Source organism: Eurytemora carolleeae, unplaced genomic scaffold, assembly GCF_000591075.1.
Source record: "Eurytemora carolleeae unplaced genomic scaffold, Eaff_2.0 scaffold238, whole genome shotgun sequence".
Lineage (NCBI taxonomy): Eukaryota > Metazoa > Arthropoda > Copepoda > Calanoida > Temoridae > Eurytemora > Eurytemora carolleeae.
In genome coordinates this window covers 258380-284266 of record NW_019396256.1, presented here as the reverse complement: position 1 = coordinate 284266, position 25887 = coordinate 258380, and the positions used below count along the sequence as shown (strand labels likewise).

General features: G+C 31.5%; 1 protein-coding gene, 1 long non-coding RNA gene and 1 pseudogene across 3 annotated transcripts; all 3 read right to left on the bottom strand.

The window, feature by feature from the left end:
• LOC111699499 (uncharacterized) lies at positions 1-11777 on the bottom strand. 2 transcript variants are annotated; one of them, XM_023470187.1, is made up of 6 exons: positions 11711-11777; positions 11196-11312; positions 9365-9409; positions 8516-8546; positions 6930-6971; positions 1-154 (listed from the first exon to the last, which is right to left on the bottom strand). In XM_023470187.1, exons 1-6 carry the CDS (start codon positions 11737-11739, stop codon positions 104-106), a joined length of 315 nt encoding a protein of 104 aa, XP_023325955.1. In that variant the 5' UTR covers positions 11740-11777; the 3' UTR covers positions 1-103. The 2 variants fall into 2 exon arrangements, with proteins under 2 accessions (XP_023325955.1, XP_023325956.1); XM_023470188.1 differs by having other exon boundaries at positions 8516-8543.
• Positions 11778-18076: 6299 nt separating this feature from the next.
• LOC111699496 (protein-L-isoaspartate(D-aspartate) O-methyltransferase pseudogene) lies at positions 18077-18857 on the bottom strand (annotated as a pseudogene).
• A 3855-nt stretch (positions 18858-22712) lies between these two features.
• Positions 22713-24743, bottom strand: LOC111699488 (uncharacterized). The gene is made up of 4 exons (XR_002764763.1): positions 24641-24743; positions 24319-24364; positions 23909-23982; positions 22713-22866 (listed from the first exon to the last, which is right to left on the bottom strand). It is a non-coding gene; the product is annotated as an uncharacterized LOC111699488 (long non-coding RNA).
• Between the last annotated feature and the right edge of the window lie 1144 nt (positions 24744-25887).

The window sequence follows — 25887 nt, the reverse complement described above, 5'->3', positions numbered from 1 at the left end:
TCACAGACTCATAGATCCATATATTGTCGAATTAGCACAAACATTTTTTTTTTTCAATAGATATTAAAAAATGTCCATTTTATCTTGCTTTTATTGGATTCCACTAGACAAGAACCTCTTTTTCATCTAGAGTTAAAGACTCAACATCTCTCACCTACGAATAAAATATATTTATTTGGTTGATATATTTAAATAAAATTGACCTTTAAAGGAACTGTAGTCGTATTTTCAATTAACTCACTATGTAAAAAAAGGCATGTCCGATTTACAGCGGTACCCTGTAAACCTTTGCTTGATCGTTAAAAGGACTGTAAAGGAAAAATGAAAGGGGGTATAGGCTGAAAGCTAATCACTTTAGCTTTTCATCGAGACCCTTGAGACGCCTATCTGAAGTTCCTGACTCGAGAATTTCGACGATCCAACACTAAATCAATTATATCTATTAAAATCAAAATAAAAGTTATGAAATTATAATTGAAGAAAATCAAAGTAAAGATTAGCTTCCTCTGGGATATCTTCGTTTTCAGATTGGTTGCTGTTTTTCTGAACATGGTCTGTTTAAACCTACTATTTCTATACGAAATTGTATATATATGCATTTTCGTACAAGTTTGAAACAGCTTTATATCAATTCTCGAGTCAGGAACTTCAGATAGGCTTCTCAAGGGTCTCTATGAAAAGCTAAAGTGATTAGCTTTCAACCTATACCCCCTTTCATTTTTCCTTTACAGTCCCTTTAAAGTGGAAGAAATTTTCATATCTCTAGCTCTGTAGTTGTTATATGAGTGATTGTAAGTATTGCGGGTCAGAATTATATTTCAAACTATCTTGGAAACCAAACCTTGGCTGAATTGTCCCGTATAAAAGTCCACCCACTCAACTTAGAATTTTAAAACCAAACTAAGAAAATTCCAGTGATTCTCCCAAGTTCCTTAATTTATTGATTCGGTCATGGGAGTCATGAGTTATGATCAATAAAAATTAACCAACATGTTTTCATCAATAAAAAAAATTGACGATAACACAAATTAAGAGTAAATAAGAATAGTATTTGAACATTTTTTTATGAAAAAAAAACTAAAACTCTATATTTCTATACATCTTTAAATGTTAAAATCTCGGTAGTTTTGACTAAAAATAGCTAAGTTTAGCTCATTTGACTCTGTTCATCTATTCAAAAATTTTCCAACTCTCAATTTCAGGCCAAAATAAATGAACTTTTATATTTCTATCTCAACCCCGTGGCAAGTTAAATCAATCCTGAATTACCAGAAGTAAAATTGAGAATATTTTCCAACTCTTTAATTAAAGTTATTCTTCAACAAATCCCTATGGTCAGAAACTTTTAAATTCAGTTTTGTTAACGGAGCCAGACAGTTTTTCAGAGAGCATGTAAAATTTTTCTCAGAAGCCTTTTATTATTTTTCATCTCTCGGAAATAAATCTGTAGAAGCCTATCTTCAGTTCTTTTGGTTCTCCACCAAAGCCAGTTTCGTAGATTTTTTCCGTCTAAAGTTTTCGTCTCTGGTCTGTAGAAACCTGAGGCTTAAAATATTAATCTACTCGAACTAGATTTACAGTTTCAGTATTTTCTTGGAGAACTTAGAAATTCGGATTTTAATGAACAGAACCCTAAACAACTCTTTTCAAACCTGATCTAACTTTTTCAAAAGTTGGGGTTTTAAACTTTAGACATAACTGGGATTTCTTTTTTAGATTCAAAGTTTTTTTTTGAATTTCAGAAACTTCACAAAAATCTAAGAAGTTTTCCTCATTGCAGAATTGTTCAATGTCCAATGTGCATTCTTAAAGTATTTCTTGATAAAATGCAAAAAAAAAACTTACCGATGATATAAGATATAAGATATAAGATATAAGATATAAGATATAAGATATAAGATGTAAGATATAAGATATAAGATATAAGATATAAGATATAAGATATAAGATATAAGATATAAGATATATTTTACCTCTCAAAGAGAATATTTTGCTTAGATTGATAACAAAATTAGAGTTTGTTTGTTTGCATTTCCGATCATAACTCATGAACCCTTTGACCGATTTGTCTTAAATTTTGATTGGGGAACTCGACAGAAAATGTTCTTAGTTTGGTTTTTAGAGTCTAAGTTGAGTGGATCGTCTTAACTAGTAAAAATTTTGCGGTAAACGGCAATTTTAGGTTACCAAACTTTTTTTTTCTAAAATTGCTCAAAAATAATCTTAAGGGTGTATTTTGTATTTTTTTCATTTTAAATTTTAAATTAAAAAATAATTATTTAAAGGGTTTGTTATGCTGAGCTTTTAAAATTATTAAGTTCCATTAATATTAAAGGGACTGTAGTGGAAATTTCAAGAAACCCTTGAATTAAAGTGACGCATTGTCAAGGCAGAAGACTCAATTAAACCCTGGGAAAGTCGAATTCAAGAGTTTCAGGTCGTCTTTTCCAGTCTCATGCTTTGTGGGTAAGCCTGTACGTTCGTTTTCAAAAGTTCAAAAGGCCAAACAGAAAAATTTGAGAAAATTCTGGTCGAAAATGGGTCCAAACTGACATTTCAGACTCTCTGAATGACCGAACAATATTTCAGAATATTTATACAGAAAATCAATGATATATCAATCATCGTTTTTAAAGTTTAAAAGATATCCATTGTGTATCACTTACGGCACTCGTTGATTTTGTCGAGTAACCCTTTAAAATCTCCTTGCAGTAAGATAATGATAAATATGTTTGTATATAAATTACTCTCGGAGCCTAATGCAGTTTTCTTGTAAAACCTAAAAATATGTTTTATGTCTAGTATGCATGCATTTAACAAGGTTATAAATAAACAAGAAATTTAGAGTGCATCACACCTTTCTTTATGAAGTAAGAAAATATCGTAAAAAAAATAATTGGACAGGAGCAACCATTGGACAGGAGCAACCATTGGACAGGAGCAACCATTGGACATGAGCAACCATTGGAGAGGAGCAACCATTGGAGAGGAGCAACCATTGGACAGAAGCAACCATTGGACAGGAGCAACCATTGAACAGGAGCAACCATTGGACAGGAGCAACCATTGGACAGGAGCAACCATTGGACAGGAGCAACCATTGGACAGGTGCAACCATTGGACAGGAGCAACCATTGTAAAACCTAAAAATATGTTTTATGTCAAGTATGCATGCATTTAACAAGGTTATAAATAAACAAGAAATTTAGAGTGCATCACACCTTTCTTTATAAAGTACGAAAAGATCGTAAAAAAAAATAATTGGACAGGAGCAACCATTGGACAGGAGCAACCATTTGTCAGGAGCAACCATTGAACAGGAGCAAACATTGAACAGGAGCAAACATTGGACAGGAGCAACCATTGGACAGGAGCAAACATTTGACAGAAGCAACCATTGGTCAGGAGCAACCATTGAACAGGGACAATCATTGAACAGGAGCAAACATTGGACAGGAGAAACCATTGAACAGGGACAATCATTGAACAGGAGCAAACATTGGACAGGAGCAACCATTGAACAGGAGCAACCATTGGACAGGAGCAACCATTGAACAGGAGCAAACATTGGACAGGAGCAACCATTGGACAGGAGCAAACATTGGACAGGAGCAACCATTGGACAGGAGCAACCATTGGACAGGAGCAACCATTGGACAGAAGCAACCATTGAACAGGAGAAACCATTGAACAAGAGCAACCATTGGACAGGAGGAACCATTGGACAGGAGCAACCATGGGACAGGAGCAAGCAACCATATAAACGTAAATTTTGTGATTGGACTATTTTGTAATAAATACATTTTTTGATGCAATACATTTTTACATATATTAAGTCTGGAGTGGATACATTTTCTAAAGAACACATTTTGTGATGCAATACATTTTGTGATGCAATACATTTTGTCTTGTATATATCAAAGTCTTGAGTGGATACATTTTGTAAAGAATACATTTTGTGATGCAATACATTTTGTGATGCAGTAAATTTTGTCTTGCATATATTTAAAGTCTTGAGTGAATACATTTTGTAAAGAATACATTTTGTGATGGGATACATTTTGTGTTGTATAAATTATGTAAGGAGTGGATACATGTAGTGCTGGGATACATTTAGTAATGAAAAAATTTTGTGTTATATATATATATATATATATAAAGTCTGGAGAGGATACATTTAATGCTGGGATACATTTTGTAAAGAATACATTTTGGTAAAGAATACATTTTGGGATGCAATACATTTTGTGTTATATATATTAAGTGTGGAGTAGATACATTTAGTGACCTGTGATACATTTTGTGAAGAAAATATTTTTTAATGGAATACATTTTGTTTTGAGATATTACGTGTGAAGTGGATACAATTTGTAATGAATACATCTTGTGATGGGATATACATTTTGTGGTGGGATATACATCTTGTGATGGGATATACATCTTGTGATGGGATATACATTTTGCGTGGAGTGGATAAAATTTGTATTGGGGTACATTTCTTTTGGGTACATATTGTTTTATATATATATTATTTGTGGATACATTTTGTTATGAAAAACATAACTCTCGACTACATTTTGAAATGAGATACATTCGTAATGGGAAACATTTATACTAGGATACATGGTTGTGCTGGCTAAAGCATGGTGTGGATACATTTTGTAGTGGGATACATAACTGTGCTGGCTAAAGCATGATGTGGATACATTTTATACTAAGATACATGATTGTGCTGGCTAAAGCATGATGTGGATACATTTTGTACTGGGATACATAATTGTGCTGGCTAAAGCATGATGTGGATACATTTTGTACTGGGATACATAATTGTGCTGGCTAAAGTATGATGTGGATACATTTTATACTAGGATACATGATTGTGCTGGCTAAAGCATGATGTGGATACATTTTGTACTAGGATACATAATTGTGCTGGCTAAAGTATGATGTGGATACATTTTATACTAGGATACATGATTGTGCTGGCTAAAGCATGATGTGGATACATGTGTTGTACTGGGATACCTAATTGTGCTGGCTAAAGCATGATGTGGATACATTTTGTACTGGAATACATAATTGTGCTGGCTAAAACATGATGTGGATACATGATTATGTTGGATATGGCATGATGTGGATACATTTTGTGAAATATGAGTATCTCCGATATCCTTTGTTATCACAAGAAACCCGTGTAAGTAATGGCGAGGTCTCAGTATAGGTTTTCAATAATTAAATCCTATAAATCTCAACAAAAACCGTTAAAACCTTCACATTTTCTATTTTTCCCTCAAGCTTTGCAATATTTCTAGAATATTAATTAATATTATTTATAGTTATTTAACTAGGCATTGAAAACAACTGGATTCTTTAATTAATCAACTAAATCATTATTTAAACAATTATGAACACTCAAACCGCCCATTTAAAGGGACTGTAAGCGTTATTCCATGTGACCCTCCATGCAAGGTTGACAATACATGATTCCCAATAGTACTCTCTGGAAATATTTATCAGTTATATAGTGTGCAAGATATTGTTGTTTTCTGCGGTTAAGAAGTGTTTAATTATGATCATTTCTATTTGTTTCCTGCAGTAGAAATGCTCAAGTCACTACATTTTAAAATAATTAGTTTTTTTTGAAATTCTAAACATAAATATGTATTTCCAATTGATTAGACAAAGCTTTCAAGGATATTTTTGCTAGTCGGGCTTTGCACGGAGAGTCACTTGAAATTGCACATACAGTCCCTTTAATGACATGCCTAGCAACGACTTCGATGTAATCCGTTGGATGTAGATTCATCATCTTCTGGTATTAATTGTAAACAAACAAATGTTGAATAAGGATAAACAATAATATCATGAAACACAACGAAATATCAATAAACACTGCGAAATATCAATAAACACAACGAAATATCAATAAACACTGCGAAATATCAATAAACACAACCAAATATCAATAAACACAACGCAATATCAATAAACACAACGAAATATCAATAAACACAACGAAATATTAATAAACACAATGAAATATCAATAAACACAACGAAATATTAATAAACACAATGAAATATCAATAAACACAACGAAATATCAATAAACACAACGAAATATCAGTAAACACAATGAAATATCAATAAACACAACGAAATATTAATAAACACAACGAAATATCAGTAAACACAACGAAATATCTATAAACACAATGAAATATCAATTATACCTAAAAATGTAAAATTCAAATAAGTTCATGTTCATTTTACATATTTGACATCTCAATGTACGTTTGAGGTATTTAAAACTTGGCTTGTGTTTAGTCCGAACTAAACTAATCCATGAAATCTGCAAAAAAATATTTTCTGCTGAATTAATTATTTGAAATATAAATCCACATGTTGAAGGATCAGAAAGACAACAATTCATAGAAACTGACTAACTAACTAACTAACTAACTAACTAACTAACTAACTAACGAAGGAAATGATTTTTTAGCCAAATTCCAGAAACTCTTATGGATTCAAATTCTACCTTGTTCCAAATGAAAATAAAATGAACTTTCAAGTGAACCACCATCTGATTCTTTGACAATTATCAAGGATGAACTAGTTATCTTACTTATCTACAAATACGCTTGTAATTTACATGTCAGCTGATTGATATTTAGAATATTATTATTTATCCTCTGGAAGTCTCGAAAAATGAAGATTTTCATTCTTAAAAAACGCGATCGGAAATTAAAAATGTGCAAAAGAAAGTGTACATTCCAGTTTCCTGTAATAGGTTTCACACAATTTAATTATGAGGGTAACAAAGACATTCATAAATATGTCAGTTTTTTTCGAAAAATGTCAATTTCAATTAACAAATCATTATTTTTTTCTCCGTATACTTTAATAAGAAAAATAATTATAAATACTTACTTTAGTTTTTCCCTTCTTAGATATAACCAGCAGGGTGGGTTCCTAGACAATTTAATAAAATAACCAGCAGGATAGGTTCCTAGACACTTTAATAAAATAACCAGCAGGGTGGGTTCCTAGACAATATCAATAAAAAACCAACAAGGTGGGTTCCTAGACAATTTAAGAAAATAACCAGCAGGGTGGGTTCTTAGACAATTTAATAAAAAAAACCAGATGGGTGGGTTCCTAAACAATTTAATAAAAACCAAGCAGGGTGGGTTCCTAGACAATTTAATAAAATAACCAGCAGGGTGGGTTCCTAGACAATTTTATAAAATAACCAGCAGGGTGGGTTCCTAGACATTTTAATAATAAAACCAGAAGGATGGGTTCCTAGACAATTTAATAATAAAACCAGCAGGATGGGTTCTTAGACAATTTAATAATAAAACCAGCAGGATGGGTTCCTAGACAATTTAATAAAATAACCAGCAGGGTGGGTTCCTAGACAATTTAATAATAAAACCAGTAGGATGGGTTCCTAGACAATTTAATAATAAAACCAGCAGGATGGGTTCCTAGACAATTTAATAAAAAACCAGCAGGGTGGGTTCCTAGACAATTTAATAAAAAAAACCAGCAGGGTGGGTTCCTAGATATTTTAATAAAAAAAAACCAGATGGGTGGGTTCCTAAACAATTTAATAAAAACCCAGCAGGGTGGGTTCCTAGACAATTATATAAAAAAACCAGATGGGTGGGTTCCTAGACAATTTAATATAAAAACCATCAGGATGGGTTCCTAGACAATTTAATGAAAAAAAACATCAGGGTGGGTTCCTAGACAATTTAAAAAAAAAACCAGCAGGGTGGGTTCCTAGACAATTTAATAAAATATCCAGCAGGGTGGGTTCCTAGACAATTTAATAAAAAACCAACAAGGTGGGTTCCTAGACAATTTAAGAAAATAACCAGCAGGGTGGGTTCCTAGACAATTTAATAAAAAAAACCAGATGGGTGGGTTCCTAAACAATTTAATAAAAACCAAGCAGGGTGGGTTCCTAGACAATTTAATAAAAAAACCAGCAGGGTGGGTTCCTAGACAATTTTATAAAATAACCAGCAGGGTGGGTTCCTAGACAATTTAATTTTTAAAAAAATTTAGCTGTTATTAGAAGCTGAATGAAACTGCTTATACCATGGATTGTAACTTTTCTTCAAAAAGGATTTGGAAAATTAAATCTTTTTAAAGGAACTGTCGACAAAATTTCAATAGACTCTCAATTTGAAGAAGCGTTTCGTGTCTGATTCACACCACTACCCTTTAGCCTTTTAACAGATTAACAGTAAGGAAAATAATGTCGTTTTTCTGTCATAAAAATATATTTTTTTTTATTTTTTAGACGCTTTTTTTTACAAAATATATATTAAGCTACTTTTTAGTAAATATAAATTAAAATAATAAATTTTCATAATAAATTATAAAACAGGGATAAGTTTATACTTTTTTGCTCTTTAAAAAGTCTAAATATTGTGAATCGGATATGCTACTTTTCAAATGGAGGGTCACATGAATTTCGTTAACAGTCCGTTTTTTATACTTACCTCCCTATCAATCAGATTTCTGAACTGCCTTCTAATAAAATAAAATTTGACATCATTATTTCTTATCCGGAAAGTTTAGGAAAATATATTTTAAAATAAAATAAAATTCCACAATGCATCTTTTATTGAATGGTTTTGGGAGGAAAGAGGAGTGGGGGTTGGATCTATTGAGTATAATTTTATTGTATTCAATAATAAATCATGGGCAAAGAAGAAGGAGCGGGAAAACAGAAAGAGGAAACATTGTGATAGATAGATAGATAGATAGATAGATAGATAGATAGATAGATAGATAGATAGATAGATAGATAGATAGATAGATAGATAGATAGATAGATAGATCAAGAAGAATGATCCTATTCTAGGTTAATCGATCTCGTATAAACTCAGAAAATGTGAAACTGAAGGTTTTCGTTGTTTTTTTTCTAATTTCTTCAATTTTCCTTTAAATGTTACATTTCCTGCAGGGCTATATTTTCATTTAAGCCTCGAGCTGCATAATTTTTCCTTACAATCTGCCATTCTATATATAATGTAGAGCTATATTTTTTAAACAAATTTGGTTTTTGGCACTTTTGGCACTCATAAAAAAAATGTGCAGAGCTTTTGTATCTTAACAGTCCTCTTTTTCCGCGTCCCTTTTCTACTTTTTCTCAAATTATCATCGTTGATTTTTTACGGAGTATGTTTCTTTGGAAATGAAAATTCTCAATGTTGTCCTTCATTAATAAAATCCTTATTGAACTTTTGTCGTTGAGAAATCTTTTGTTGTCTTTAAAGAGATAGTAGGGAGGATGGGGGGGGGGTTGAAAATAAAAAATTTGCATAATTGATTTTAAATCCATTTTCCTAATGACAACCAGGACTACAACAAGATAAACCATCAGACAAACACTAAAAATAAAAATAAATAGTTTTTTTTCTTTGTTTTTATTTGTAAACGTTTTGTCTCATTATTTTTTCTTGTTATTTTGTAATGTACTTATTTCACTTTTATTATGTTTTTTTTACGATTATTATCAGTCTTGCTAAGGTGGTAGGCGATTATATCAATATAATGAAGACGAATTTCGATTTAAATTTGATTTATATCTAGCTTTAAACAACATGATTAAACAAAAAATGGAAACAAAGAGATGCTGTCAATTAAAAAATCTCCTCTTGAATTACTTGTAAACTCGTAATTCGCAAAAAGCTTGCTAAAAATTAAAACTTGTTGTTACTCTAAGTATTGTTGTTGACGATCAATTGTTTAATTTGTTCCAACATTTTGAGAGGACTTGAATCTTATGGAGGAAAACATGATGGCAGCTTTCGAACTAATGTTTACATAACGTCTGTATGCCTGTTAGTTAAGTTAGTGTTAGGAAAAAGACGCGCCTGATCGTTCTTTTTTTCAGGAAAGGTTTTTTTGTTTTCTTGTTGGTTAATGGTTAACAATATCAAAATTAATTCCGTCAATTTTCAAAATCAGCCGGTTGTTGAAGGTACGTTGCCCAGCTTTAGTGAAATCACTTTTTTAGCCTATAACATCCCCCGGCCACCCATGAGTGTCCACAAAAAAATTCAGCCCAATCGGTCCAGCAGTTTGGCCGGCCATAGGCAACATATATATAGGAATGTCTTGTTTTATTATTATAGAAATTATTATAAATATGTATTCACACACAAAGATATAAATACATATATAAATGGTGTAGTTTAAATTTGTTTAAATAATTTGAATATATAGTTTTACAAAAGAAAAAAGAAAAATATGCAAAATTATGCACAATTAGGCGACATTTATCATTACTCATTACTCATTACATATTAATCATTTCGTTTATTACTGTAAAGATTTTAGTTGCAGAGAATTGTAAATAGTAAAGAATAGTAAAAAAGCAGACAGTATTCGATATATTCCGTGCAATCGTCTCTGAAGTCTCCCTATATTGGTGCGAAATAATGATAAAAACTCTTTAGTACATATTGAAAATATATTATATCCTATTGTTTGCTCCTATGTTCTTGTGTTTAAGAGTCTGGTTTGAGGATTGAGGATTACAAATTTCAGAAAATTATTTTTCCTCGCAATTTTGAAAAAAAAATTACTCCCGAAAAAAAAACGAAAACCATGTGAAGAGGTGGCACGGATAGCCCGGAATATTCCTTATTGTATAAGTGAAGAAAACTGAATATAATCTTGAATGGATAAATATGTAAAATAATGAAAACAAAGCCATATCATTTCTCTGTATATAAATATATTATATACAGGGAGGAAAGGCTGAGCTTCATCTTTAAATATAAAATAGTAATCTTTGTTTGTCTGTTTGTCTGTTTGTCTGTTTGTCTGTTTGTTTGTTTGAATGTATGATCATAACACACTGATGTGTCTCAAATTTTGATTACTATTACTTGATTTAGAACGCTTCGCGCCCATCTTTATATTTAAAATTTTAGCTGTTTGTTTCTGAGGATTTGTTTCTGAGGATGATGATGAGTATGAGGATGGGTAATGAGGATGAGGATATATGCGGATGATGATGAGGATAAAGATGAGAATGAGGATGAGGATGAAGATGAGAATGAGGATGAGGATGAGAATGAGTATGAGGATGAGGATGAGGATGAGGATGAGGATGAGGATGAGGATGAGGATGAGGATGAGGATGAGGATGAGGATGAGGATATATACCTGATGTAGAAAAGTCTGAGGTCTGAGTATTTAGTTGCTGCATGATGAGGATGAGGATGAGGGTAGGATGAATGAACCAAGGATGCATCAGATATACTCCGCAGAACCAGACAATCACTTCGGAAACAACATTAATACAGAGGTCTCCAAAATAAAGTGGAATACAAAGACAACTATTAAAGAAACTAAAGGGTTCCAATTTTACTTAAAAACTGAAAAAAACTGGCTTTGCCTCATAACTTGATCTGTGCATTTTTCAATCAAATGGATTATCAGAAAATTTATCTAACTTTCGTTTTTTTTAAAGATAAAAAGCTTTAAAAGTTCCTGCATTTAGGGGAGAAAAAAACCAATATATTTAGAATTAAGTTAAAAACAATGCAAAAGTAATATTTAAAATATTGATCTGAAATCCTGATTGAAAATTTAAAAAATGTAAATTATGTATAAAAATTTAAATTATATTTCTCTAAAAATTATTGGCACAAGAAATAAGAGTTAAAAGTAATAATTACGTGTCCAAGCAAGATTGAATTGGAGCCATTTTTAGAACTTCATTTTTCCTCTGAAACAAGAGAAAATTATTTGACAAGAGCACGCTTCAGCATTTCTGTTAAGATTTAAATAAGTCAATGTCAATATGCAATCCCTTTCACTGCAAAGTATAGTTCGACCAGTTTTTTATGTTTATCAATTTGATAGATAATGTTTTTAAACGTTCATTATTGATAACAATTTTTAGCTATTGACGTCAATTTTTTTGAGAACATAACAAAGTGATATTTGTGGCTAAACTTGAGTTTTACAAAGTCAAATTATTTTCTAGTTTTATATATATGTACATAAGATTTTTTGAACGATGATTTTGGTATTATTATATGTTATTCATTTCCATGTTTTCTTTGCAGTGGAAGTGGCAGAACTGTTTGAACCAGAATTGAACCTTTGGAATTATTTTTGGAAAACCAATTTTAAGAAACCATTTCAGAGAACAAATTTTAATGAACCAATTTAAAGGAACTAATTTTAAGTTTTTAAGTTTAATTGCTTCCGTAGAAACCTGAACCTTTAATAACTTCCTCAATAATCCCTTTAATTGGTTTAGAAATCCTTCCTTTTCCTGAGAATTGTATTTTGTTTTTTTTTCTGTTTCCAAGAAAACTATTTCAGAACTTTAATGGTTAAAAAATTAGACTGAGATTTCAATTTTTTAGTTTATTTTACGCGTTTTTAAATTAAGTTTTTTATTGCTGCCTTTTTATTTGTGTTAAAGGACAACTTTAGAAAAAATTTAAACCCAAACAGTTTTTGAATTTATAGAAATCAATGAGAATTTTGCCAATTACTTCTTAAAAACTAAAGCTAGAAACGAATGGTTTTAGAATTCTAAAAAGTAAACGTGAGCTAGTTAGCGCACAGGTAAGACGTCGCGACACTTTTAATTCGACACAACTTTTCATAACATATGGGTTTACCTTAAAGAGTTGATTTTGATCTTTTGTCTTGAATAAAGTGGAATACTTATATTTATATATTAAAGGTTTTCAGTTGTAGAGAACTAAAAAAATAAGTCTGCATAAATTGCGTACATAAATTACGAACAGTGGCCTCTGACGTCTTTTAAGTAATCCTAATATAAAAAGTTTATTTTCGAATCATATTTTGTAATCAATTGTATTTATTTATTTCCATAAAGAAAGATATCAATTTTCAATTAAAAGAATTAACATTATTTTTCATGAATGTGGAAACGAAAGTAATATCTAATTTAGAGGAACGATTGTCCTCTTTGCTTGCTTTTTTATATGTTAATATTTGCAAACAAACGAAGATATAACGCTTTCCATTTGTTGACACTGCATTTTCTTCTTAATTTAAAACTTGTTTCTCGTATACCACTTTTGACCACAGCCTCCCAATAAAAAAAAATTTTAAAATTATTTTAAAAAAAATATCTAAGTCAAATAAGTAATATTTGAATCTTTTGAGTCTTTGCCACAAAATCTGATTTTCTGATTACTATATCTTTACTATGGAGGCTATGGCATTGACCTTAGATATTTCAAATCAAGGATGTAAGGCAAGGAAAGTCATTTCAGAAGTGTACACACCTTTAGTACTGCAGTGTACTGTCTCTGGGCGCTAATGTAAACACAAGACGGATGTCGAATCCTGACATGGGATCCATCATTCACATAAAAAATCAATGAAATATTCTGGTCATAGGAAATTATTATGTGAATTTTCAAAATTATCAAAATTTAATGCTTTTAACCTCCTCGGATACTAAACGAACACTGATGCATCTATTATTGTTTACAAATTCCGCCCAAAGAGAACTGGTTTCAATATGTACGCAGAGTATACACGACCGCAATTGACTTTCCTTGCATTACATTCTTGTTTCAAATTATGAATTCTGTTGGATCAAATAATTTTAGTTTGAAACATCTTTGCCAAATCATTAAATAACCCAGTGAAAGAATATACATTCGCGAAAGAAGACTTTATTTAAACTTGGGATCGTCATATTTGAAGAGTTTCAAGTCTCATCCTTTGTGGGTAAACTGTATGTACTCAATTGTACAGGGTTACCTTAAAGAATGACACTTCATAGACGACTGTACGGAAATCATTTGGCCATTTTTCTTACCTCTGTACTTTATATTTTTTTGTTCCAATTTAACTTAAAAAAGTTAAAAAAGAGATTATTTAACGACGATATTTAAGACAGTAGAGACAATTCGGCCGATAATGACATTAAAAGATTTTTTTGTCTCCATAAAAGTCTTATTCTTCGCAGATAACCCTGCATACTGCATACTGTTATAGTGTATATGCAATGTTGAATAAAAAATGCTTAAATTAAGCACGCTGCAGTATGAGGGAAAATATTAGAACTTCTTGTTGCTAATTGATATAACAAGGAGTTCTGACATAATTCCAGATTAAATTATCCTCCACTGAAAACATAAAATATAAAACACAAATGTTAAGAAATGATTTTTTTGCAAAACGGATATTTTCATTTAAAATCAACAGTGAAGCTTAAAGGGACTGTAAGCGTAATTTCAAGTGACCCTTACTGCCAAGGCAATTTCCGATAAACAACGGTACCTTTTATAGCTTTGCCTGTTTAGGCATAGTTTACATATTAATGCTCTTAATTTTAAAAATTATTTATTTTCAACACTGTGGTTTCTTTATAAAATCTTTCCAATTGTGCATCAGATAAAGGTTTCAAGGGTACCGTTGTGAATCGAGCAATGCTGGTTTTGCATGGAGGGTCACTTAAAATTACGCTTACAGTCCCTTTAATATAAAAAAGTGTCAAGCCAATTTTCCTTTTCTAGTCGCAGAGCTTGGCNATGAGCCCAGGGAAGGTTTATTAATGATCAAAATTTCAAATATTTGTCTCTATCAAAATTCGATCGTCATTAAATTTTTAAAAATTTTGAAAATCCGCGAATTTTTTTGTAAAAATCCGCGAATTATTTTTGTTTTGTTTTACGATGTACACAAAGAGAACATGTTCACAACTAATTTAGACGATGGGCGCGAAGCGCCCTCTAAGGCTAGAAAGAAGGGCGCGAAGCGCCTTGAATTTCTAGTTACTCTAAATTAAAAGAAAAACACAACATAAAGGTCTAAACCTTAAACCTAAGACCTTCTCTTCTTCATGTATGAGATATTAGGCTATCAGAGCGCTTCGCGCCCATCTTTCATTGCAGTTTAACTCTGCGGTAAAAAATTAATACACACATTTGGAAATTTACAATTTTATTCGTTGATTTTCAAAATTTTACGAAAATCGAAATATCTTGAGACAACTTTTTGTAATTCTCAGTATCTATAAAAATTCCCTAGCGCTAAAATGTGAGGTCCCACAAAAAATGTGTCCCGATCGGTTCAGCCGTTTTGACGTTTATCGGTTACAGACAAACAAACACTCAGACAAGACCTTTGACATTTCTCAAATTATGAAGTCTGCTAGAAGTAAAACCAAGAGACTGAAAGACCAACAAAATCAGGTTTCAAAGATGTATACATTAGAAAATTATTGTTCAAGGCAAATGTTGAGTTGTTCTCCAGTGCACGTTTGCTGATTATATACAGTAATAACCAGAAAACAATGGAATTCCAGAGTTTTCTGGTTATCACTGAAGTCATTTCCTGAAAATTGTATATATGCATTATGCATAATGAACCACTGTACTATCTGAACTTTTTTGTCTCTGGTAAAAATATTATGAATGATAATAACAATATTGGTTAATTATGTGGTATAGGGCAAACAAAATTACTAGTAATAAATTGTTATACTTAATATATCTCAAGGGACCATCACAACAAGTCCTTTACTACATAGGGGACACTTCAGCTCTTAGACATTGTTGTGTTGTCCAGGGTTTAGTAATTTGTTAAAGAATTGTGAAAACAAAGAAATGAGCTCTAACGAAAACAACATCAAACTAGCTTCAGAACCCAACATTGCTCAGGCCAGGTACTCGTAGATACTCTCGCTATTTACCCGGGGTTGGTCAAAAATTATGATTTAGCTATTTTCCCGTATAAAATGATCCCACTCAAGTTAGAATCTGTAAACCTCAGAACATTCCCATGGTTCTCCCGAGTTCCCAATCAAAATTCGAGGCAAATCGTTTAAGTGGTTAATGAGTTGTGGTCGGACATACAAACAAACAGAGATTACAACTAATTATATCTATAGAAGACACTGATCATTCATATCCAAATGTCAAGAGTTCGGATTTAATGAAAAGTATTAAGAAGTTGAGCTAGGTATTGCTAGTTCAACTACATTAACTCTTTTCCTTACAAAAGAAGTAGTTCAACTATCGGTGTGTAGTTCAATTACTATTAAAGAATAATAACTTTTAGTCTGAAACTTAGATATGCTTATCTCTAGCCAGTGTTTGCCCATCTGTAGGATTCGAGATGTGCAATTAAACGCAACGCTTCCCCAAACTGTACAGCCGGGACTGCTATATGAGAGGTCCGTTCTCTTCCAAGGGCGGTAAGCAACTGAGGAACACTCAAATAAGGCTAAAAAAGTTGGTTCACTATTTAGTCTAAAATGCACGAAATATACTTGAAACCATGCAGTTTTTTCCCAGTCACTGCACTGCTAGGAATAAGGATGTCAAAGACTTTTCCCCTAGGGTATTTTCCCAAAATTGCAATTATTTGGGAGTTTTTATTTCTATCCTGCCTTGTGAGATAAAAGGGGTTAAATTATTTGTTTTTGTATTTTGAGTGACTTATCCTTTTCCCTTCTTTTATTAGATGAATGATTCTAATGAATTTAAAAAGTGAAAGGAAAAGAAGAAGCTGTTTGTACTCATCCTCAAGATTGCAGGGGAGTTTTTTCGAATTTTAATTTTTAGAAAACTGCAGCCTTTCATGCTTGAGCTTTTTTATCTTTACAGGACTTTACGTCATTTATTTCCCTGTAATAAGAATAAGTATTGGCTATTCCTGATTAAAAAATTTTAGTATTACATTTATTTATAGTTTAACTCAAATCTCTACATCGTATAGCTCCATTTTTTTGTTTTGATGCAAATAGCTTCTCATTTATTCTATCGTAATTAGGAATTGAAGGAACGAAAACAGGCAAAATATCTATATTAATAAACTATAAAGTGTCATAAGTTAAAAATCTAGTTTTTGTCTACATTCATTAATTTTACCCTTATTGAGTTTTTCAGGTCAAAAAAAAATTTCACCTGCGGCGTGCCCCTTTCTTCTATGCTATTTTTTTTCTTCTGTGCCAACCTTTAGAAATTCCTAGCTATGGGCCTGAATTTCCCAAGCAGCAAATTCCCAAATCTGTCCTAGCCGTGGCGCTCGCCCCCCACAGACTTCTATTATTATTTTCTTAATTTCACAAGTTCCTTAACCTGTCACAAACTATTGCAGTTTTACCTAAAGCTAGAGAAATTTTATTTTATTTTCCAGGTGCATCTTGTACGAATCTAACTACAGGGTGTCCCATATCATATTAGATCGTTAATCAGTCTAAATTATGTTTTTTGGGGACTAATAATAAATATTAAGAAGAATATATCATTTCGTAAAATTGAATAAGGCTTATATAAATTTTTCTTGCAGAAAATGTTAGGTTTTTCGAGTATTATGGGTTTAATTTGGCATTGAAGCTTGGAGATAGTCTAATATGATATGGGACGCTCTGTATATAAGCATCACTTCACAAAACAAAATAGGTTTAGTAAAATACTCGAATTTGTGCTATAATTGTATCTTTTTTTAAAAACTTTTCAATAGAAAACAAGTTATAGTCATTTGAATGAATTAATAATTGAACTAGTTTCTGTAAACTATTGCGGAGTCTAATATAAAGAGATATATTTTGATTTTTAGTTAGTTAAGCCATAAAAGATAAATAAGAAATAAATACAGCAAGCAGAGATCAAAATGCGGAGACTTGCAGAGATAGCAAGAGGCACGGAGAATGTTTTTCGGGGCTTGGATGTGATTATGAGTATAGGAGGAGGTCATTTTGCGGGGCTCATTGCGGCTCTGCACCCCCTCCCTTGGCGAAGAAATCCTTTGAACTATTTAATTATTCTAGAACATCTCACATCTCTCATCTCACATCAACATATATACTTATTTATTTAGATTTATTTAACAGGTTAACCAAGCAATTTTGAATCATGGCTAAATTATAAAAAATAGAAAATTCTCTGAGACTAAATTCTGTACTTTATCTTAAAAAAATGTGTGTTTATAATAAGATTTCTGAAAAGAAACTTAATATAATTTTTTTTAAATTTCTGACAACAAACGAAAACTAGTTAATCGATTGACCATATCAAAGCAAAAAACATTTTAAACAATGTTTTCTAAAACTATATTCTTTTTAAATTCAATATTCTTAGGAATCATATCTTATATGATCTTGAGGATCATTTAACGGAACATAATTCACTTCCAGCAACTCCTTTCTTGATACTTTCCCATCCATACTTTTATCTATCTGATAAAGAGACTGTGCACCCCCCTCAGGTCCTTCAGGTATGATCATCCGACCTCCGGGGGCTAGCTGGTCAACTAGATCCTGTGGTAGGTAGGGTGCTGCAGCACCAACATGTATAGCATCGTAGGGGCCTTCATCAGGATATCCTTTCCTACCGTCTCCTGCCAGTAGTAGGATACTTCCGGAGTCCAGCAGAGAACCCTTTCCGTCCCGTCGGATATTCTCTACAGACATCTTCACCAACCCGTCGTAGTGGTCAATACCGACCACCTTTCCGGTGGGTCCGACCATCAGGCCCATGCAGGCTGTCAGAAACCCACTTCCAGAACCTACATCAAGCACTCTCATCCCTGGTTTCAGGTGTTCTCGTAGTAGATCTAAACAACGCGCGTGCATGTGGGGCGCGCTAATAGTTTGTCCGAATCCAATGGTCTGGGGCGCGTCCATATACGAGTTGTGTGGACAGTAATTGGACCGGTCAACCTTCTTCATGATATCTACCACATGTTTAGATTTAATTTCACCTAGTTTAAGTAGATTATCTACCAGATCATTATTATCAACACCACTTGACAACCAGGACATTGTATCTTCTGTAATTTACTTTCCTGGCTTTTCGAATGGAAGTTTTGAACTAAATGGTCAGAACGCTTTTGAGATTGTGATACGTACTCTAGCTTTCAGTAGGGTNTCATTAAATCATTAAACAATTACGCTGAAATTTGATCACTTGTCTAGCTATACTTAAACAGAATTTTTTTATTAAATAATAAATTCAATTGAAGAATTATTAAAATATATTAAAACTAAATCAGAGTTTAAATCTTCCAGAAAAAAAATCACAATAATGGTAAGCAAAAAGCAAAAAATAACTGTTGACCAAATACTGCTAACTCGTCTTTAGAGGATGTATAACCGAAAACCCTATTGTTGAATAATAGTCGGCTGGGTTGGAAAAGTTCTTTTAATAAGTAACAGAAAAACTTCGAAAACGAACAGAAAGACCAATATAGGGCATTGTTTAAATCGAACAGAGAGACCGTTAAGGTATTGTTTCAATCAAATAGAACGAATCGTTAATTAGATAAAAACTAAAAACTTTGTTGAATTATAAAAGTATTTTGTTGTTTGTTGTTTTTTGTTGTTTGATTTTGTTGTTTGTTGATTTTTGTTGTTTGATTTTGTTGTTTGTTGATTATTGTTGTTTGATTTTGTTGTTTGTTGATTTTTGTTGTTTGATTTTGTTGTTTGTTGATTTTTGTTGTTTGATTTTGTTGTTTGTTGTTGTTTGTTGATTTTCCTGATTTAAGGAATTGAGTCTTTGTTACAAACTATGATTTACTTATCCCTCCCTATATATTTTCCACCCAGTTTAGTAGACCATAATTTTAGATATTTAAAGACAAACCAATGTACTCTATCAGATTAAATACTCTAAGTTTGGAATAAAATTGGTTTACATCATCAGGTTGCAAAGGTATACTGGTACATGAGCTGTGTTCTTTATACCTTTACTCTAGGTTTTTATACTGGTACATGAGTTGGGTTCTAAATATATGTACTCAAGGTGCATATACTAGTACATGTGTTGGGTTCTAAATAACTGTACTCTAGGTACATATACTGATACATGAGTTGGGTTCAAAGTAACTGTACTCTAGGTACATATACTGATACACGAGTTGGGTTCTAAATAACTGTACTCTAGGTACATTTACTGGTACATGAGCTGTGTTCTCTATACCTGTACTCTAGGTTCATATACTGGTACATGAGCTGTGGTCTATATATACCTGTACTCTAGATTCGTATAATGGGTTCTAAATAACAGTACCTTAGATACATATACTGGTACATGAGTTGGATTTGGAGGTTCTACATTAAGAAGGAAGAGTACGGTAGAGATGAACAACTCCATCTGATTAGGAAGCTGATGGGGGTCAGCCAGGAACAGTTTAATAACATGGAGATCAAATATTTTATCCGACATCTATATATATATATACTTTGCTTGTCTGGGTGTCTCTGTTTAATTATTTGTTTATTTGTTTGTTTGATTGTTTGTCTCCAATATACGCCAAAACTACTAAAGCGATCGGACTCGAAGAGCTTTAAAAAAATTGTGCTTACTTACCATTGAATCTAACATATTTATCATATTTATAGAAGGGCCGGGAATATATTATATCCTGTATACGCCCTTGTCCTGATGTGGATGATATGAAGTGGAAGATATGCTTGTGAAAGAATTGTGGAAACCAGATAATTTAGAGAAATATAAGACAATTAGACAATTAGATGCGGCATTTTGTTTGTAATATCTACAATCTAACGGACCGAAAAATATTCGAAATTATGATAAAAAATATCTTGATTGATTTCAGATTACAGAAAAGTTATTTTTCAATTCCTTAAAATTAGTTCCTTCTACAACATCATTCAGAAGATTAATAAACTCGTGTATGGCAGTTTCTCCCTCAAAGAAACTACTGACGTAACTAACTTTAATTTACCATATTATTCAAAGATTTGCTTCTTTTGTTTCGGCAATATATGATGGAATTCATTTAAAGTTGTGGTTCAAGCAAAAGGGGTTTACGAGTTTACGAAGCAGAGATTTCTTGAAGTAAAGGGACTGTAAGCTGAAAATTGAATCCACAAAAACCATCAAGACAAATTTTAAATATTCTTTGATATTTCCTTTTACAAAAAACATTGTATTTGATATTTTCATTTTATTTAATATTCAAACTATCGATTAATAATAATCGATTACTTTAGTTTGTGTCATGTCACTCGAAATTTGTATTTTCATCATTATATTTGATGTTTTTATTGCCTGCGCTATTTCGCTTCTATATATAAATAAAAATAGAAAAAAGAAGAAAACAAATTTTTTGTTAATCTTTTACATTTTTTTAAAATTCAATGATTCTACTTAGCAATAAAGATCAAAACCAAGATTCACTTGCGAAACTCCAGTCAAAACTTTAACACTCCTCTTTTGTAATTTACAAACAATGGTTTAATAGAAATTACAATCCTGTTTATAAACCACCTCATCTATAGCAATAGCAATAGTTATGGTGGAGATTCTGCTTGTCCACTCTCACTTTCTTGGTGCTCCAGTATACTCTGTTTATTGTTAGGACTGTTAGCAGTCGTCTTCTTTAGTATCCACAGGTATGAGTATTATCTCTGTAGCTTTAATCTTCTCTTTTTTAGGAAGAGGTTTTTAATGATTATGAATTTCTAATGAGATCAGGATAAAAACAAGGAAATACTGTTTGGTTTTTATTATTTGTTTGAATAAGAAAAACCTTTAACCCTATCCCCGCTGGGGTACTTGAAAACCAGGATACGCTGGGGGGGGGGTAATTTTTCCCCCCCCCCTCTAAATCCCATGTTTTATGTCCAAATATGACAAATGATACATCATTAGAAAGCTCTTGTGCTCTACTTTTAGAATCTGCAAAAAAATTTGAAAAATTTGCGAAAATTAAATTTTTTATCGCAAAATCCAGTTTTATAGTAAAAATGTTTGCAAAAAAAAATTTGTCCAAAAAATGACAAATTATACATTTTTGAAAAGCCCTTAACCATGCCATTTCAAATATGCAAAAATTTTTGCAAAATTTTAAATAACCTGATTTTTAATAAAGAAAAACTAAAAATGTGCAAATTTTCTTTGACAGGTTGTTTGCAAAAAATTTGCAATTTTTTTTTCGCAAAACTTGGGCAATCCGTTTCCTTATGTCATAGGCTTTCCAAAAAGCTAAATTTTATCAAAATCTGACAAGTGAAAGTGGGTCAAAACAAAGATTTAGTTTGCTACAGGCAAAAGCAGTCATTCAGGCAGTGTGCCTAAGGACTCAGGCAGTTAGTATTAAAGCCCGGTTTTAGGCCTAAAGGGAGGGCTTTGGGTATGTAAGAAAAGTCAGAAAATTTCAACAGCCTCAGACCAATACTTTTTGAGTTATGTAAAAAAAACTACAGGGGGGGGGTTAAATTGACCCCCCCCCAGCGGGAATAGGGTTAAGTTTGTTTGTTATGACATCAAAGAGAATTGTTTAGATTCTAACCAAAGTCAAAAACTTAGTAAAGTCAATGTTTCCAAACAGTATCATTTCTTATGAAATTACGTCAATTAGTTTTAATTTTTAGATTGCTGGTTCGCTAGAGAAGATATTGTCACACAATTGCCCAAAAATTCATCCACTTCAAAAACAACTAATTAAAAAAATTGTAAGGTATGTAAAAAGTTAAAATTATAGTTATTTTGTGCACAATTCAGGCTGGAACAATGTAAATGTAAATGAAGTAAAGGGACTGTAAGCTGAACATTGAATGCACAAAGACCATCAAGACGAATTTCAAATATTCTTTGATATTTCCTTTTACATAAAACATTGTATTTGATATTTTCATTTAATTTAATATTTAAATTATCGATTAATAATAATCGATTACTTTAGTTTGTGTCATGTCACTCGAAATTAGTATTTTCATCATTATATTTGATAACGCATGTTTTTATTGCCGTTTAAAGCAATAATGAAATATTTCAAACAAAATAAGCACATTTTTGTAATACTAAAGGTTTTATAACATTTCTCTCACATTTTTCTCCAATATTGTCGTCTTTACATCCTAAACAATTGATTATAATAAGGGTTATCAGGGGTCTTTTTGTTGAAAAACCCTTAAAAAAGTTAAATCTCTATATTACTGACCATTAGACTTTAATGGTTTGAATTTTACATCTTTAAGGTTTTAGCAAAACATACTAACAAGGAAATTTTCTTGAACTTGGAAATGTTTAAATTTTAATTGAATTTTGTTCCAGATATCTTTAATAGTAAGACAATACATCTTGAAACATTGGTCCAAATATTTTGAAATTTTGGCCAAGATATTTTGTATCTTTGGTCAATATTGCTTGCATCTGTTATCAATATATCCAGAATTTTTGATCAATATATTTAGAACCTTTGGACAAGATATCTTGATACTTTGATCAATATATCTAGAAACTTTGGACAAGATATCTTGATACTTTGGTCAATATATCTAGAAACTTTGGACAAGATATCTTGATACTTTGATCAATATATCTAGAAACTCTGGACAAGATATCTTGATACTTTGATCAATATATCTAGAAACTTTGGACAAGATATCTTGATACATTGATCAATTTATCTAGAAACTTTGGACAAGATATCTTGATACTTTGGTCAATATATCTCGAAACTTTGGACAAGATATCTTGAAACTTTGATCAATATATCTAGAGACTTTGGACAAGATATCTTGATAATTTGATCAATATATCTAGAAACTTTGGACAAGATATCTTGATACTTTGATCAATATATCTAGAAACGTTGGACAAGATATCTTGATACTTTGATCAATATATCTAGAAACTCTGGACTTGGACACGATATCTTGGTACTTTGATCAATATATCTAGAAACTTTGCCAACATATCATGAAACTTTGGACAAGATATCTTGATACTTTGATACTTTGATATCTAGAAACTTTGGCCGAGGCATCTAGGAACTTTGGCCGAGACGTCTTGATACTTTTGTCAAGAAATAAACGTTGACCCACGTATTTTGATATTTTGGCCCAGATATCTTGAAACCTTGGCATAGATATACAGAAAAATATATTTTAAAATTACCTTAAAGACTTTCCTCACATTTTCTGTATCCGTTGCGCAAGTGTTGTGAACAAAAACAGTTCTTGTTCTTGTATCTAAATATGTTTGTTTTCTATAAATAAACAAATCTCCGAATTTCTAAAAGTTCTGCATCTGCTTAACCAATAAATGGTTTTATTGGTTAAGCAGATGCGAAGAAACAGATTTACCTCTTTTTTATCACTTCAATTTCATAATTCAAATATTAAAATAAAACATTGGGAGAGTGACATTTTTTATCTGACTTGCCATAAACCACTCAAACCTGGGGGTCACGTTAGGTAGACATTTTTTATCTGACTTGCCATAAACCACTCAAGCCTGGGGGTCACGTTAGGTAGACATTTTTTATCTGACTTGCCATAATATATCCAAATAGAAGTATGTTTTACCTATTCCAAAAGACCCATCTGGGTTCTTGAAGTTTAAAAACTTATCCTAAAAATAAAAACAAAATGTATATTTCTGAAGACGACATCAAAACAATTAAAAAGCAATTTAGCTTAACACAAATATTATACAGTATTCATGATAAGAATTTAGTATAACAATTTTTTTGGCTTGCTAAGAGATAAAATGCAATAGCTCCAACATTTAAACTATTACATTTTTTTCAAGCTTAAAAAATATCATTTCTAATTTCGAACGAAGACAAAATTTAGATAAATTCTAGAATTAAAAAAGTGATAATTTTATTGGGAACAAAAACCTTACCCTTATAAACGCTATTGCAGACTTAAAATCCCGATCTTTGTACTGTTCGAAATCTCTGAACCTTAAACAGGATTGTTATGTAAAAATGGTTGGTTACAAAATAGCGCCATTTTGTTTAAATGAATCCACTCAGAAATGTTCGGTGTTCAATAAATATATTACTATAGGAAACCCCCACATCAGGAATTAGTAGTTTCATTTATTGGCTTTAGAAAATATATTGGATTTATTTTGATGTTTTGTCTTTAATAACAAAAAGTTCAAACCATTTCTGAAAAACAAAAAGAAAAATTCAAACCCTGAATAAAAAAATGACTTGGAATGTTGGAAAATGGCAAGTTTTGAAAAGAAAACAGATTTTCATAAAACTGTTTGTTGACCAAAATAAAAACAAATTTGCTTACTAATTATCAAAAAACTAGCCTTACTATTGCTAAACACGAATATTAGTTTTGAATTTATGCAAAAACCTAAATTTTCAACAACAAAAAATATACATTCTTAAAATATGAAGTACAGTACATTATTCCTCATTCTTGATTCATATATTTCTTGATTTAGAGTTATGTACACCCGACACCGTAAGAAAAAGTATTACATCAATAAAAGAAACGAAATGGCGTCATTTTAAATCAAATCAAATCCTGAATGGTCGTTGTTTAAGAAATATTATTGCAAGTAATTTAGTGTGAATTATAATGTTTACGATTTTTGCCAACATATCCCTCTAATAACAACAATAAACTAATCTGTCAATAAGTTTGTTTATATTAAAGGGATTGTAAACATAATTTCAAGTGACCCTCAATACAATGATGTCACTGCCCGATACAATAGTACCATTAAAAACTTTGTCTGATTAAGGATTTCAATATTAATGTTTCTTTTATCTGTTTATTTTTATTCTGTGGATTCTGTGTGAATGTGACTTTCGCATTTTTTGTTTTCAAGATGCAAAGAAGAAACTCACAGAAATAAACAATTTAAGAGTTAGAAAAACGACGGTATCTTCCACATGATTGATCAGATAAAGGTTTAAAAGGGTATCGTTGTGAATTGGGCATTGTCATTTTTGCATGGAGGGTCATTTTAAACTACGCTCACAGTCTCTTCAGGACACTCGTTGTTAACTAATCTTAAAATATTCCTTTTGTCCTTTTACATAAAACATTGTATTTGATATTTTCATTTAATTTAATATTTAAATTATCGATTAATAATAATCGATTACTTTAGTTTGTGTCATG

Bases quoted from the DNA above. Each gene is read 5' to 3' on its own strand.
- LOC111699499 (XM_023470187.1), bottom strand. From the start codon at position 11,739: ATGGCTCCAATTCAATCTTGCTTGGACAC. The intron at 9,410-11,195 runs GTATATATCCTC...TTTTATTTTTAG, and splicing joins CTCAGACTTTTCTACATCAG to TGTTTGTCTGATGGTTTATC. The intron at 8,547-9,364 runs GAAAATGGATTT...TTATTTTATTAG, and splicing joins GTAGTCCTGGTTGTCATTAG to AAGGCAGTTCAGAAATCTGA.